Here is a 17,543-nt window from a genome sequence, read left to right on the forward strand (position 1 = left end):
CTATTTTGCAGGAGAAGACAAAAGTTGCATTCTGTTGGTCACAATGTATTGTTTCTTTTTTTGTTTGTTTGTTTTTACGAGATTTTCACCATTTCGCATTTTCACCATCTCATCAAGTTGTGTTGCTTTCAGCCTTGCATACATTTTGGCTGCTATCATTTTTAATGTGGCTGTCAGGGAGTTGTAGCAAGTGAAGCAGTTTCAACTTTATCCTGAAGATCTTCAGACTCTGTCTCCTCCTGCTGGACAATGGGAACTTTGAATTATTTTTCAATGAGAACAATAACACGACAGAAATACTCACTGACTGACACTGACAGATGAATATTCATTGAGCAACAAATGAAGCTAGCCTAACAACGGACTAAAATATTCAGAATGCCATGCTCCATGATTCCCACAGTCAAAAGGGAGGCTTGACCAATACATGGTGTGGCTGCGAAAATAATTTCCAAGTATTTTAGAATATCAGTTGCTGATGGTGTAGTGGTCCACTCACCTGATGTGTGTGGGCAGCGTGGGATCGGTTCGCACTCAGTGATGGTATGAATGTGGGTGTAAATATTTGTTCGTCTCTATCTGTCCTCTGCGACTGACTGGCGACCACTTCAGGGTGTAGTGCGCCTTCTGCCCGAAGTTAGTTGGGATGGGCTCCACCAGCCTCCCACCGGTGGTCGACTGGTTCACAGAGGTGGCGGCCGCGGCCTTCCTGTGTATATTTTGCATGTTCTCCCCGTGCCTGCGTGGGTTTTCTCCGGGTACTCCGGTTTCCTCCCACATTCCAAAAACCTGCATGGTAGGTTAATTGGACGGTAAATTGTCCTCAAGTGTAATTTTGAGTGTGAATGGTTGTTGTTTGTCTATGTCTAACCTGCGATTGACTGGCAACCAGTTCAGGGTGTACCCCGCTTACTGCCCAAACGCAGCTGGGATAGGTTCTCGCATGTCCTCTGTCATGGATGCCGGATGTCAGAAGCGGACCCCACAAATGTAGACAATGATAGATCATTTATAATCATTTATTAAAGCACAACGCAAGACCAACAAAGTACAAACAATGACGCTGGTAACAATGAACCAGAAAAAACAGAATAAACCAAAAGCACTTGCAAAAGGCAAGGAAGACTATACAAACATAAATAGATTGCCTCAAAAGGACAAGAGAAATCCAGTTACGAACAAGAAAGAAAATTACAGACAATAGCTCTGAGACAAAAATACTTACAAAAACAAAAATACAAAGAATTGGCTAGATGACTATGAAGCGGGCTGTCAGCATTGTAGTCTTTTTAAAGGCAGATGATGATGATGAAGAGTATGATGATGATGACGATGATGATGATCAGACCTCGCGTGGTGGGATGCCTCCGAGTGGCGCGAGGGGGGAACGCCGGGGCTCTGGGCCCCAGTTGCGGCTAAATGCCCACCAGCCGGCAGGGAAGGAGGTGGGGCCTCACCGGAAGGTGAGGCGCCCAGGGCTCGCCCTGCTGGAACGGAGGGAAGTGGGAGTAGCCACCCCACAACCCTCCTTAAACAAAAATCAGGCGAGGGCCTTTCCGGGGCCCGCACTGATTGTGAACCTCGCGGGGCACCAGCGAGAGTCATACCGGGTGTGGGACCCGGGAGGGAGGGCAAGTCCTTGACGGGGGCCGATTGCCCAGGAAGGAAGGATGATGATCAGGTGCAGAGCTGGAGGAACCGCCTTTCGATCCCGCCTACTATGACACAGAACCGTGACACCCGCGTCCCTCGTGAGGATGAGCGTCTCTGATAATGGATAAATGGATTTTAGAATAGCAAATAAAAATATGGAGAGGCTTAACTAGGGCTACACAAATTTGTAACAAAGCTACTGTACATAGTACTCCCTAGCTCTGCTGTAGCGCCATCCCTGATGCCATGGAACCAAAAACCAAAAACCGTTTTTTTTTTTTGTATCAACACACAAAAACTGTCATTTATTTGACATTCGTCCAAATTGTGGAGAAACATGCTTTGCTGGGCCTTCATTGCAGTCATATTCACCTGTTGCTTGTTTGTAGGTCTTCACTTTTTTCTTCAGTAAGAAAAACGAAAAGCAGAGAGATCAGGCCAATGAACAACATGACATAACTTTTTAATTCACGAGCTAGCTGGAGGCTAGTGTTTCTTTTTTTAAAGCCTCCTTTGTTATACTGGCCAATTTTTGTAGTCACTTAAAGTCAGCAGGAATAATAGCGACACTATATTCTGTGGTGTGTCAAATTTAGAAGACATTTATTTTCACTTTACAGAGACTTTAAACCAGCAAAAATGAGGATGAGCTCAGGATGATTTGTCAATAAAAGTTACTCAGGTTCACCTCGTTGTTTCACTCAGCGTGCAGTAAAGTTGAGGAATCTTGACTAATTTGAGACTGCGTTCACAAATGAAGCCTTTTAAGGGGCTGAGTAGTTGCTTGACCATGTGACAATGCGGGCATTGTGGCCGGCTGCTCCATGCGCATCAAAGAGGTGATTAAGTTGCAGGCTGCAACGAGGACAATACTGCTTTTTACACAGGGAACAGAGTAGTCACTTAGTGCACTGCAGCAGTGCTTGGACAAGCGCGTATGAGACACATCTGTGCTTTAAAGAGATGCGAAGGGATTCATAGTGCTTACGTTCATACAAACACAAAGGTTTTACTTTGCAGGATATTTGTTTTACACATACACTGCTCATCAGGAAAAGGTGTCTTAAAGAGCGACATATCCACTTCATTGTGTCTGTGCTTGACATTTTGCCCATAGTAAAAAGACAGTTATTAAGGACAATTATTTTGTATTTATTCATCTCGCACATGCTACTTAGTCGGTGACACTGATGTCATTGGAGTTAATAAATGAAACAACATCAAAAAGACGGATGAACCTCTGATTGGTGGAAAAGTCCATCTCCTGGCCAACCACATCAGCCCTTTCTGGGAGGGAAGTTCCTGCTCAAAATAAAATCCCACTTGTTGGCTGTTTTCATCAATTCAATTGGCGCCTTTATCTGGTGTTTTTACACATTCGACCGTTAACTAGAAGAACTTCCCCAGAGGAGACAGAGGGAAGGAGAGCTGGATGAAGTCAAGATTCTAAAGTCAAGTAAGCATTAGGTTTACTTACACTGATGTGGTATGTGATACTTTGGTAAATCAACATGAACCAGTGGCTCGTCATTTCAATATCGGTGACATTGCTGTGGAGTCTACAAGCAACGTTTACTGAAACACATGATGGTAAGTGAGCAAATGCTATTCATGAACTAACAACCCTGTGTCATATTCTTTACTTTAGATGACTTAGCACTTTTTGTGCTCGCCCTACAAGCTTCTTTGTGCTGTTATTGTTTTGAATCTAGGGCATTAATGCATACTGTAAGACTATAACACTCTTTATAAACTGCTAGTGATGAATAGAATTAACATAAATTCCCTTGTGCAGAATTTCTGAGGGCCACTCGTCCTTTTAACCGGACAACATGAAATAGAAGAATGACTATTTCTTTATTTTACAAAGTGGTGACAGCTAGACGTTATAATGAATTGGTTGCTTATTATAAAGTAAATAATGACTTTATGTACAGATTGGAAAAGTCTAATCAAAGTACATTTAAGGCAGTGTTGCGGTATTGAGTCATTCTGTTCTTACTGCAGGTTTTTTAGCCAAGTCCCTCAAGACATCTGTCTAGATAGTGTATAAATAAATAATACTTTTATCAATGATGATATAGATTACATGGCAATAAAGCAATTCATATGCTGTCTGTTGAGAAGCACCCCCACAGCAGGTAGTACAGCATGGATTTTCAAACCTATCCCTTCCATGATGACCGGAGATGTTGCTTTTGTTAACTGATGCCTGTTTGTGCAGAAAGGATTATGGCTGGTCGCTCAGAGATTGTTTGCATGCGTCCTTTTCCGTTCATGATATTTCCCTCCCCGCTGCCAAAAGAGACGACTCACACACGAGCCATTGTCTTTGCTATGATCTCAGCAGCAAAGCCCCTCATATCAGGCACACATATACTGTATAGAGCCCCGTGCACATACACTGAAGTACTGTCACCGCACAGAGAGAGACAGACGGAGACACTGTTCACATTTATAGCTTCATCACAATAAGAACTTTGTTTGAGAAAAGCCCTTTCTCTTTGACCCAGAGTCCTCAATTCCATCAGCTTGAGGCCTGGACTTCTCAGTGTGTCCGAGTCATGGACTAGAAACAGTTTTACTTTTCAGTCTATTGTAAAACCAGCAGCGGCACTCACAGCAAAATACTGTACAGCAGGGAAATAGCATCCAGACACTCATTTCGTCAACACCTAAATGGGCCCCACACTTTCTACACACTTCTGTGTTTGAAGTCAGGGGGACCGAAAATCGAACCTTTTGAGACACCGAACAGTGTGTGTGTGTGTGTGTGTGTGCATATTTTATGAAAGTGTAGTGTTTATACTCACTGTGTTTTTAATACAGTTTATATTGTCATACTATACATTGTTGTCATTGCTATAGTGAAGTGGTTCAGCAGCTGATTTTCATGAATGCTCACACATTGCCCAATCAACACTACAGAATTAGGCATGATCTGAACAGGGTAAACAGTAGAACAGTGGATGGTTGAATACAAGTCGAGGTAGCAGTATCTCAGTCAATAAAAATGTGGTTTAAAGACCAGATGTTGGAAGATGGAGAAAATATGGGACTTGGGACTGACTGAGATCTTCTCAGTGCCCTTGGGTAAGGCTTTACAAATAACTACCTCTCCCAAACTCCTCGGGTATGCAGTGCTGTTGGCTTCGATTGTTGTTTTGATGCTGTAATACATGTGTGTCTTTGTCTATGGTGTGTACGTGTGTTAGTGGTGTGTCTTGGTACCCAGAATGGACTGAGCTCCACAGGCTCTCAGGAGAATCAATACAATCTGATCAAGGAACGCTACGACAACTGTGAAATCATCATGGGAAACCTGGAAGTCACACAGATTGAGAGCAACTGGGACTTCTCGTTCCTTAAGGTAAGAAAACAACATCAATTGCTTGCAAAGGGAAATAGAATAGTAGCGCCCACTCTTCTCTTGGTTGACACGGTTTGTCTTTCCTTCTGCTGACCATGTCCAGAAGACAGAAGGACCGACCGTAAATCAAGCTGTCCTGTTTTAGCTGTTTTGTTTCACGAAACTCTTCTACCTCCTTGCAGACAATCCGTGAAGTGACTGGCTACGTGCTCATCGCCATGAATCACTTTCAGGAAATTCCCCTTGAGCAACTGCGGGTCATCAGAGGAAGCAGCCTTTATGAACGGCGCTTTGCCCTTTCTGTTTTCTTCAACTATCCCAAGGACGGATCCAATGGCCTGCGGCAGCTCGGCCTCGCTAATCTAACAGGTGACAACAGAAATGGTAGAACACTTTCCAGACATAAGAAAGTTATTTTTAAATACGGTCAATTCATTCGATCACTAATTTCAAAGGACATACTCATTGTCAGTTACAGTTTTTATCTGATGGCTTAAGGACATTTTTTGATTGGCTATTTTTGCATAACACTCAACAAACAGTCTTCAGACCTTTGTAAAAAATTATATATTTTTAATCAAACAACGAACACAAGCCATCATATTAGTCATCAGAATGGTGTGAATAAAAGGCATAATTGCGCAAAGAAAGATGTCACCACATTTTGTGATAAACCTGAACGTGTCTCAATATTTGTCAATTGTGGGCATGTTTTGCAAGGAGTGTGTTGATCATTTCGAAAGTGACTGTAAAGCAGTGAGTGGCATGTTACAAAGTTTCAATCTCAGTACAAAGCAATGCTTGTGCTTTTCGCTCTGCAAACTATGTGAGTGATTTAGTGAGAGATATTAACGTGAGTATTGTTGTATTATCTGTCTACATGTATTGCTCCAGTGTTTGTGTTCAAATATCCATTGCTTAAAGGGTTCACAAATTCAACTATTGAAGCTAACTGTTAGCAAGCCAATGGCGTTTTCCATTGTATCTTAGCATAAAGCTAATGGGCCATTCTCAAGGCAGCGTTGTTCAATGTATAATTCTCATTTTGAAGCATCTGTATTAATGAATATATCACTACATGCCAAACAGATGCTAATTGTGAAGTGAGTTGAATTGGGGATAATTCCTAACACACGGTGCTCATGTCTCAAGTTTGTGCTCGCAAGTCTAAGCAAAAGAAATGGCCAATGATGGCTCATACCTTGAAAAATGCCTGCTCTTTTCTTGCAGAGATTTTGGAGGGAGGAGTTCAAATAATTAACAATAAATACTTGAGTTATAGTCCGTGGGTCTACTGGCAAGATATAATCAGGGATGGCAATGCTCCTGTTGACATCTACTACAATGGCCAGAGAGGTTTGGACAGCTCTTTTTAACAAATGGAATGAACTAGTTTTACTGATGTGCATTGTGTGCTCAGCGGTCGTCCTTGTGTCCTTTTCATTGTCTCAGGGCTGTGCCACAAATCTTGTGGGGATTATTGCTGGGGGCCAAATGAGAAGCAGTGTCAGATCTGTGAGTCCACAATCGCTCCCATTCTCTTTTTAGCCTTGTCGGTGACCTTTCGTGTTTCCTTCCATTTCCACTGCATTCTTCAGCTCGTAAGAAGGGCGTAGCATTCATACAAAAAAGCGGGACACACGAATGCTCCTGACCTCACGTCAAGACTTGGCTCCCCCTGTGTGTTTCAGTGACCAAGACGGTGTGCGCTCCACAGTGTAACGGTCGTTGTTTTGGGACGAGCCCCAGGGACTGCTGTCACATTGAGTGTGCAGCGGGATGCACAGGCCCTCTGGATGTGGACTGTTTTGTAAGTTTTGGAGTCACCACCTGGGAATCAGACACAGTAAATTTAATACAGTACATTTTACTCTAAAAAGTCTATAATTTTAGTCCGAGTCTAAACACAGAAAAAATTACATTTGGAAGAGAGTAAAATATTCTCAGTAAATTTGACTCAGTGTTTTTACTTTGCACGAAAAAATGTTCCTATCCAATCGACTATGTGGGTGGAGCATTAAAGTTTAATGATCATTTTGAGGACTCTATGAAACTTAAAGTCCATGAAAAGCACTGGTGTCAAACTCAAGGACGGAAGCCAGATCTGGCCCGTCACATCATTTTATGTGGCCCTCAAAAGGAAATCAAACATGTCAACTCCTATGATGCCTACTAAAACCTGACCAAATTCTCATATGTCACAAATGAGAGAAATATTGTCAGCATTTTCTAGTTACCAAACCCCTCATTACAGTAACTTAAACTGGAGATGAAAAAAGAACATTATTCTTGGCTTCTTTAACAGTCATAATGGCCCTCCAAGGGACAAAAATGAGTTTGACACCCCTCCTGTAAAGTAAAAATAAATGTGTCTGGTAGATTTGACACGATAAAAAAAACAAAAAACAATTCTCATGTCAAAGACAAGCAGGCCTAAGAATTCAACCATTAGATTGTACAGGAAATGAAGTGTCCAGTGAGTGTACATGGTCCATTTGTGTGTGCATAGGCATGTCGCCATTTCAACGACTCCGGAGCCTGCGTGCCTCAGTGCCCGCAAGCTCTCATCTATAACAAGCAAACTTTTCAGATGGAGACGAATCCAGATGCCAAATATCAATATGGATCCATTTGTGTCTCTCAGTGCCCCAGTGAGTGCACTCTGGTGTAGTCACCTAACACCAAACCAATTTTATTTATTGACTCTTGACACAAATCGAATTTGGTCTCATTTTGGTTGTGCCCTTTTCACGTGAATGACTGCTGCTTGCAGCTCATTTTGTGGTGGACGGGAGCTCCTGCGTGAGCGTCTGTCCTCCAGACAAGATGGAGGTGGAGAGAGAGGGACACAGACGTTGTGAGCCCTGCATCGGACTCTGCCCGAAAGGTTCAACTCAGATAAATACTCCACTTGCTTGGTGGGCAAAAACCATTGTCATCTTGTGACGGTGTTTTCCCGTCTCTTGGCAGTATGTGAAGGCACAGGTGCGGAACACAGGCAGACCGTGGACTCCAGTAACATTGACAGCTTCATCAATTGCACCAAAATCCAAGGAAGTCTTCATTTCCTGGTCACAGGCATTCTCGGGTATGTCCCAATGCGTTTCCTGGACACAGTGCCAGTACGTCAAGAATGTTGATATCGGGAATGTTTTGTTCTGAGTGGGAGTGTGGTAGTGGCGGTGTTCAGTTCAGTAAGGGGGAGCCAGGACATGGAAGGCTTCATAGGTGATGGGAAAGACTTAATATGAGGTGTGTTTGAAAAGAGCCAGGACTGCTGTCACGAAAGATAGGGCATAATGTTCAACTCCAAAGTACAGAATGCAGGTTTCCCCCTTTGAAGAAATCACCCCGGTGTCTTTGCTGCAGCATAGCAATGATCTTCTCGGCCAAAAATTGGATGCTCAGGTATTGTGGGTAGGCGCGATCTGTCCTTCCACAACTCGCACCTCCTCTTGCACACTGAAGCAAGCAAGCGCCACAGGATCTCTTTGTAGACATGCTGCTTGATCATCTGGCCCACCTTGAAGGGGAAAACTCTTCGTATGCAGTTTGACTTTGAAGTTGAGCTTTTGTACTCCAGTCCTGGAACTTCTCTGACACACCTTGGAGTGTTGCACTGCGGGAATGGCATTTTTGAAGAGTCTGTGTTATGGATGCAAGTATGAGACAGAAGACCGGCAACAGAGTTTGCGATCTCATTTTCCACCAGAATAGCTTGTCAGTTTTAAGGAAATAACTCTGAAAACAGCACAGCAAGGATCAAAATTGAATCACGATGCTGTATCAGTTGCAAAGGAGTTAGTGTTTCCGTTTGGCTTCTTCAGAGACGACTTTAAGAAGATCCCACCTCTGGATGCTAAGAAGCTGGAAGTGTTCCGCACTGTTCGAGAGATAACAGGTGCACTGTCTCTTACATGCACTGCTTTGAGCGAGTGCTTTCCATCATGTTCAGAGAAACATGCCCAATACTGTGTCAACAAAAACCATCTCTGATGTGGCCACAACTGGCATCTGTGTTGAATGAGCAGATATCCTCAACATCCAGTCGTGGCCAAATGAGCTCGGTGATTTATCCGTTTTTTCGAGTCTCACCACCATTCAAGGAAGGCCACTTCACAAGTAAGTCCTGTTGCTTTTATAGCTCGGACTGCCAGTGATATCAGAACCGTGTACTGCTACATGCGAACATTTTGCATGATTTGCTACAATGAATAATAGAACACTTCGAAAATCATTGCAAAAGGGTGGAAGGAGGAATGGCTCTAAATTGACATATTGCACACAAATGGAGTTCAATGAATAACTGTTGCCCGCACCGTGTTGAAATGATCAAAATGATCATCACAATACGCAGATGCACCACACCTTTGTATGTTTGTCAAAATAGAGAACAGTCTTCTTCATACAAAATCTGCCTCAGATTTTTGTCAGCCAACGCTACTAAATTCTTCTACGTATGAGTGTCCACAAAACAGTCAAACAACATTGGGTATCTTCAAAATGTTTCCTCCAATCTGTCAATCACAGGCGCTTTTCCCTGATGGTGATGCGCATCTCCACGCTCACCTCGCTTGGTCTGCGCTCTCTCCGAGAGATCAGCGACGGCAGCGTGTACATCAGTCAGAACGCCAAGCTGTGCTACCACCACACTGTGAACTGGGCCAAGCTGTTCAGAGGGCGTCGGCTACGAGTCAACAGCATCAACAGCAACAGGCCACTGGCGGAATGTGGTGAGGTCGGCTGCGTGGGTCTTCTTCCAACTCGCTTGATTCATTTGGGAACAAAATGTTTGTGCGTTTGTTCTGATTCTTTTGACGGAATTGTTGCAGTTGCGGAGGGTCATGTGTGTGACCCGCTGTGTTCAAGCTCCGGTTGCTGGGGCCCGGGACCCGACCAGTGTCTCTCCTGCCAGAACTACAGCCGAAATGGCACATGTGTAGACAGCTGTCATTTTGATGCTGGGTCAGTACATCATATACAGTATACATTTCTGTACTCCCAAAACGTTTGGGATATTTGCTTTAGGATTAAATTTCATGGTAAATGTAAAATGCGCAATAACCTTTTAATGTGCATCTAATGTGACCTTCTCTAAACACTTCAATGCACATTTCCTCTTCTTAAACGTTTAAGTAGATTTTGCGCCTCTTGGGAATTTCGTTCTTCCACTCCTAGTTAGAGAAATGCTTGTGGTGCAAAAAGTATTGAAACAGTGAACAATTGGACATGTGCATATTAAGTTCACCCTGAACTCAAGTTACAGTTGAATTGACTCAATTTTATTTCGTCAAGTGCTTGCGCAAAATAAAATGATCTGGATCCAGATCGATTTGAAAGAAGATATACAGTTTACTTCAAAAATGTTTTATGAGTACAGTCACTTGACAAGATCTAATTGAGTAAATTCAACACACTATTTCTTTCAGTGTACCTGTAAATGTTCAAATGCATTTTAGGCTCAGCCTGAAATTTCTGCCCAAACTATCACAAATTTTGGGGAGTAGTGTATGATAGGTAATATTGTTGTTGAACCTCACCATACCTGTCTAACTGTCACTTTTGTGGTCTCAGATCCTCAAGAGAATTTGCGAGGTCTGACGGAGAATGCGTTTCCTGTCACTCGGAGTGTAAACATCTGCATGGCAAGGCCAGCTGCACAGGGCCGGTAGGCACTTCTGCTGGATAGCCATCAATGCAGCAAATCTTCAACTGTAAATCTAGAGTCCATGCAAAAGAACCTCTCCTCTGTTCGGTGACAGTGGCTGACTTCCACATTGTTCTCATTTTTAAAATTTCAAAATAAGAAACCATTGTTTTGTACAGGCCCAAACTAGTCTTCATAAAATGTGCAGCCTGTGTTTCAAATGTCATTAACTCTTATAATAATGTAAAAAAATATATCTACTAACACAGCAAAAGTCACCTCAAATGAGGTATCCTTTTAGGAGATTTGACAGACAGAAGGAAGAGGGGCCTGAGACATGTTTGCGGAAGGGGTATGGTTACCGAGAGGCATTTCATTGGCCTTGATCAAATTAGTCAGTCTTGTGTCAAGTACTGTGCGTTTATACTAGCACATTCTCAGTCAGTAAAAAAATGAATTTGTGTGGAATTAATTCATTGATATTCGAACGACGACAACCTTCCCTCAAATGTCTTCGGAAGTTCCATTTCTGGTTCCTAGGTTATCATGGTACTTGTCATATTTGACCTCCTAACACCTCACAAAAAGGCAAAGCACTAAATAAATAATTTGAACATTAGTGGAGTACAAGCACAATGATGGATTATTTCTAGTTATCAAACATGATTTTTTTTTAAAAAATCAGTGTTTTCAAACCGCTCCTCTGAAAATTTCCCCGCACATTGCTCATACACGGTCACCTCAGTGCACTGGATATCCATCTCGCTTTTGTCCCCTTTCCTCCCTCTCTTTCAGAGCGCATATGAATGTGCGGCATGCGCCAACCTTCGAGACGGTCCATACTGCATGTCGTCTTGCCCTGCTGGGGTGAACGATGGCCAGCGAGGGCTCATCTTCAAGTATCCCAACAAGGAATTTCACTGTGAACCATGTCACCAAAATTGCACCCAAGGGTGAGACTGGACACACTGATTTTTTTTTTCATCAAAACCACCTGCCAAAACTCAAGGTATGCATGTATATTGCAGGTGCACAGGCCCAGGACTCAGTGATTGTTTGGAGACGGTGAGGCTGGCTGCTAGCAGGTGAGTTTCTCCTGCTACAGGAGGTACATATTGTATATGGAGCCATTTTACACTTCCTTTTCATTATAAAATGACAGGTGGTGACTTTGAATAAAGTCTCAAAACTGACATTGTGTCAAGAGTCAAGACATTTTGTCTTTCATGGCAGATCGAGCATAGTGAGACTTGTGTCTAATATTTTGGCTCTACTCAAATGAGGTAACCAAAATGTTGAACTTGATGTCAAAATAAACTGATAAGCATTGTTGCATTGAATTCACTCAATTTTAATTCGTCAAGTGGTTGCACCAAAATAAAATCATGTGGATGCAGATACATTTTAAAGTGGGTGCATCGTCTACTTAGGTTTTTTAAGTCGACAATCTTTGTAAGTAATGTCATTAATTCAAGTAGACTACTCATCTATTTGTGTATTGTGTGGAAGCACTTGATGAACTGAAACCGAGTAAATTCAACATTATTTTTTTTTCAGTGTAGATGCGTTCAGTAATGTGAGCTGCTCTCGGAGTTGTGTGTAACTAGTCTGCAGCTGCGCGATACCCGCAAGAACATGCGTTTGATCATATCTGGTCTCTTTGTTGCTACTGCCACATGAACCCAATCATGACATCACTATCCAAATTTCCTTTGCGCTATTTCTGACCCTTTTGCCTCATGTCTCCACCCTATCGTCTCACCCTCTCCTTTCGCTCTGAAGTGGCCAGATCACAGGCATCGCCTTAGGTGTGCCAGCTGGCTTGATATTCTGCCTGGTGTTGTTTTTCTTGGGCGTGCTGTACCACCGAGGGCTGGCCATCCGCCGCAAGAGAGCCATGAGGAGGTACCTTGAGAGCGGAGAGGTGAGTCGGTCCCATGAGTAGCCAACAGGTGCCTTTGCATTGCTAAGTAGACACACTCACACAAGGATTATTCTTGTGACTTGGCAGAGTTTTGAGCCACTGGGTCCCGGGGAGAAAGGAACCAAGGTTCACGCCCACATCCTGAAGTCATCTGAGCTAAAAAAGCTCAAAGTCCTCGGTTCTGGTGTCTTTGGCACAGTACACAGGGTACCAATTTCTTGTCGTTTTCAGAAATAACTGAAGAATGCAGACTATAGGTATGCAGCTGCATGTTTGCATTTTCAAGGGGGTTTGGACTCCCGATGGAGAGACGGTGAAGATCCCGGTGGCCATCAAGACGATCCAGGACAGCTCAGGCCGCCAGACCTTCACGGAGATAACAGATGTGAGAATCCCATGTCAGCAATGCTTTTGGCATCGCTGGCAAATTTAGAATTGACTGCGGGAGTCCAACGGGTGGTTTCTCCCTGCCCTCCACAGCACATGCTGTCCATGGGCAGCCTGGACCACCCCTACATCGTGAGACTTTTGGGCATCTGTCCGGGCTCCAGTCTGCATCTGGTCACCCAGCTCAGTTCATTGGGCTCTTTACTGGAGCACATCAGGCAGCACAAGAACAGCCTGGGCCCCCAGCGCCTGCTCAACTGGTGTGTGCAAATAGCCAAAGTAAGCTCACATTAAGTCTGCTTACCGGAGCCGGCCTGAGCGCACAATGGTGACGTGTTTTCGCGTCAGGGTATGTACTACCTGGAGGAGCACCGTGTGGTACACAGAAACCTGGCGGCACGCAACATCCTACTGAAGAACAACTACCAGGTGCAGATCTCGGACTACGCCATAGCAGATCTCCTTTCCCCTGATGACAAGAAATTCATCTACACAAACACCAAGGTGGTTGAGCGTTTCTTATCGATATCATTTTGTTGACTGCTAACAGCATCCCACTGCCTGCTATTTATGTGTGTCCTTCTGCAGACTCCGATCAAATGGATGGCTCTTGAAAGCATCTTGTTTAGAAGATACACTCATCAAAGTGACGTGTGGAGTTTTGGTGAGATGCTTGATCAGTCGATTTTGGACTTTTCAGTATTGACACCCTATCAAAAAGTTAATTTTGAGAATTTTTTCAAAATACATGATACATTGTTGAGGACGATAACCTGGAAACGTGCAAAGAGTGAGAACTACGTGGTACCCGTTTGTGGATACAGCATTAAGCGTCTTTTCCACAATTTCAGTTGTCCTGATTTGGGGGTGTGGCTAAATCTAGGTCCCTCACTCTCTAGCGAAGAAATTGAATGCCTTTATTCGTAAAACATTTGTTCAGTTATCGGGTGCAACTGCAACATACAGTTAGCTGGCAGCTAATGTATCTTTGCTCTCATGGCTCCTTGAGAGCGGCTTGTTGTCAACTGTGAGTGAGTCATGCATGCATTCATCATTCAAATTTGTCAATGCTCTTCACAACACTTTTCGCTGTGTTGTGTGAAATTTATAAGATATATTTGTTATCAGAGGGCATATTTATTTTCACATTAGATTAGATGTAGTTTCATTTTGCTCACCACCCTGTGTCACTTTCTCAAAAAAACAAATGGATCTCTTTCTCTCTTTCTCCCTCTCTCGCACAGGAGTGACAGTATGGGAGATGATGTCTTTTGGGGCGGAGCCCTATGGGTCGGCACAAGCCCAGGAGGTGCCGTGTCTGCTGGAGAAGGGTGAACGTCTGTCGCAACCTCACATCTGCACCATCGACGTCTACATGGTCATGGTCAAATGTGAGTGCCACAAAAGCGCATAAAATCCTGCGTACGGATAGTGAAAGCGAGCCGTTCCCTGTTCAGGTTGGATGATCGATGAAAATATAAGGCCCACCTTCAAAGAGCTGGCAAGTGACTTTACACGCATGGCAAGAGACCCACCCAGATACCTTGTGATCAAGGTGAGACACGCATCATTGGACTGCTGCACACTTTGAAAGCCTCAAATTCCGTCTTTTTTTTTTTCTGCAGCTGGACGGAGAGGACAATAGCTCGCGAGATGCCCATCGGAGCGATTCTGAACGAGGGCTGCTTCACTCAGATTTGGTGGACGATGATGAGGACGCCCTGGAGGAAGGTTTTGCCACCCCTCCTCTGCAACATTCGCCTTCATGGAGTCTCTCTCGCTCAAGGATGAACTCGTACAAGGTCATTGAAAACATTTAATCGTGGCTTATGTAATCACAAATTAACCAAGCATGTTCCTCATGAAATTGTAGAGCGGCACCTCTCACGTCGGACCTGTTGGATACCTGCCGATGACTCCAAGTCCTACAGAAAGCGTCCGTCAGGTTGGGTGTATGCACACACACACACACACACGAGAATTTGGTAACCATTTTATTGATGTTGAGTCAATTAACAAACAACCTGTCAGAAAAATATGATACCTTTGCACTTATATGTATAATATCTGGTCTTTTTTTTTGCTTTAGTGCGAATATAAGAATGGGGGCCTTCTTCCTGTTCCACTCACTGATATTTGTTGGAAGACAAAGCGAGATGTCTGTGATGGGGGGGTCGACAGCTGCATGAGGCAGACAATTGCCTCTTCATTTGTGCCTATAGACAGACATGTCTTTATTTTTTATTCAAATTTTTTAATTAATTTTATTTATTTACCGGTACTTCCACTCAGTTTTTCTTAAGTTCAGTCCATTTATTTTCCATCAAGTGGTTGCATGAAACACAATCATCTGTATCTAGATACATTATTTAATTAGACAAATTAATATTCTGACAAAATGTATCTGGATCCAGATAATTTTATTTATTTAATCGTTATTATTTCATACTTACTTCATGACTGACTTACCGGTACATTTACGAAATGTTAAACATTTTCCCTTGAGACCAGCCAATGAGTTTCCATCTGAGAAAGAACCCATGATCATTTGGTGCTAAACCGGATAGTGGCTCCAAAAGTATTCATTATGAAGGATTTTCTTTAACAGTTCGTAATCGCGTGAAAGTAGACCTCAACTTTTTTTTTCTACTCCAGTTTGCTGGGAATGTGTGGGTACTTCCATTTTCCCTTCAAGATGTGCATTGACCTCTTCTTTCGTTTCAAGTTGCGATTCCAAAGGTTCCGCCGAAGCTCGGTCCGAACGCTGCCTGAAAGGTCAGAGGTCAAAGGGTGTGGCAGGGAGGCACAGTGGCGTGATGAAAGCTTCAGGACAGGCGCTCCTCACAGGACACGGCTTGGCTCTGAAAGGGCTGCCCCTCATGTATCCAGCGGCAGGCACAGAAAGCTCTCCACGGCATCCAGTCCATCTTCATACAAGGTGTGGACATCCGCCGAGAAGGAAATTGACAAAGAGGAGGAGGCGGCGGACGCAGACCACTATGGTTATGTCCTTCCTGGATCACATAGCACTCCAGAACGAGGTAAAATACAACATCTGAAGGACGCACGTGATTTGACTGACATAAATGAGCCCTACACCCTTTGCTTGTGCCGTGCCTCACAGCTGCAAAAGTCACCCGACAATTGGACAAGGTGAAAAATTTGGCTCTGGAGTATGAAGTGATGAGCCACAAATTTGATGCTGCTCTTGACTCGGCCGACGACAACTTCTCATCGCTGGCTCATGAAACGCCACCGTCTCCAACTGCTGTCACTCTATTACCAGCCCCTGAGGACACCTTGACGCTGGTTCTAGCCACAGAGAATCAGCGGGTAAACGACAACTGCGGGGACCATTTAGCAGACTCCGCAGAGAAACTTGAGTTGAGACGGCAGAAGCAGATCCAAGCTTTGGAGGGCCGTGTGCAGGCACTTCAGGGGAAAGGCAAGTACGAATATATGGACATTAGACGCTCTGACTCCACCGAGGAAGAGGCGCCGGCGCAGCGGAGATATGGGACATCTGCATCAGAGGAAGAGGATGTTCAATTAGGAGATGCACAGCACACAGATAATCAACAAACTCTTCCGGGGAATGTCAGTAGCTTGCAGCAGCCAGATGTGGTCGCCAAAGAGGAAGAGAGCCAGTACGAGGAGATGGCTCCGTTTGAAGGCATAGCCAGTGGGTGGGAGCAGAAGCTGCCAGCAAAGGGGGAGGTGGGCAGCGGCAGGTGCCCGGGGATCGGGGGATACATCAGGGTGTGCGCAGGCATGGGCGAGCCTGGCAGCAGCTCATCGTTTGACAACCCCGACTACTGGCACAGCAGACTTTTCCTCAAGCCAGATGCCGTACGTACGTAAAGGATGTGGATGCAGTCGAGCGGGTTGTTCTGCAGTGTGTGCTTTGCGAAGATTTCTTTGTTCCAGCATCAGGAACTGCACCAAAAGTCAAGTCTCATTTCTCTGTGTGATGACATCGAGCAGGCACAGACAGACGAGTGATTTTGCAGAGATGTACTAACATCATTTCTGTTCATTGCCATTTTTGTGCCTTCCAGCGAATGAATGAATCATGGCTGCCATTTTGGAAGTCACAGATTGTTTCACTAATGCTGTACACAGCAGGATGTCAATGACTGTCTTGTTTTTTTTAGGGCTTTTTTTTACACTCTTTTCCCATGTGTTTGTTAAATAAAACTCAGATATTGGCTTCCAGAAAAGAATCGGCCCTTTGAGTTCTTTCCAAAATGCTAATTGCAAAATAAATGAACCTGAGTTGTTATACAGCACCTGTGTCTTCTGCATGCAGTACTACTGTACATCTAAATAGATGTTAATAGGAGCTATCAATCATGTATTTTTATACAAAAGTGGAAGACCGTGGCATGATTAATTCTTTCATTTCCTTCCGTGTACCCATCCTACCTTCCTTCTATCCTGCGTGACATTGTTTCTTCCATCCACTCTTCCTTGTGACATCCTTGTTTCTTTCCTTTCCACTTTCATTTCTTCCTTGCTTTCTTATTTCCATCATATCACCATACATCCTATTTCCATTCCTT

The 17,543-nt window shown here is 43.9% G+C and overlaps 1 protein-coding gene across 1 annotated transcript; it reads left to right on the forward strand.

Moving 5' to 3' along the window:
- The first annotated feature begins 3,023 nt into the window (after positions 1 to 3,023).
- On the forward strand, positions 3,024 to 17,359 carry erbb3b (erb-b2 receptor tyrosine kinase 3b). Its single transcript, XM_086121727.1, has 28 exons — positions 3,024 to 3,243; positions 4,869 to 5,023; positions 5,206 to 5,392; positions 6,254 to 6,379; positions 6,476 to 6,538; positions 6,715 to 6,833; positions 7,533 to 7,674; positions 7,797 to 7,910; positions 7,994 to 8,111; positions 8,851 to 8,924; positions 9,055 to 9,145; positions 9,554 to 9,756; positions 9,856 to 9,988; positions 10,598 to 10,691; positions 11,466 to 11,623; positions 11,699 to 11,755; positions 12,453 to 12,594; positions 12,682 to 12,801; positions 12,881 to 12,979; positions 13,075 to 13,260; positions 13,330 to 13,485; positions 13,570 to 13,645; positions 14,226 to 14,372; positions 14,439 to 14,536; positions 14,607 to 14,783; positions 14,855 to 14,926; positions 15,707 to 16,022; positions 16,106 to 17,359. Exons 1-28 carry the CDS (start codon positions 3,165 to 3,167, stop codon positions 16,840 to 16,842), a joined length of 4,239 nt encoding a protein of 1,412 aa, XP_085977853.1. The 5' UTR covers positions 3,024 to 3,164; the 3' UTR covers positions 16,843 to 17,359.
- Positions 17,360 to 17,543: the final 184 nt, after the last annotated feature.

Source organism: Hippocampus guttulatus, chromosome 1, assembly GCF_054856545.1.
Source record: "Hippocampus guttulatus isolate MCC_2025c chromosome 1, RoL_Hgut_1.0, whole genome shotgun sequence".
Lineage (NCBI taxonomy): Eukaryota > Metazoa > Chordata > Actinopteri > Syngnathiformes > Syngnathidae > Hippocampus > Hippocampus guttulatus.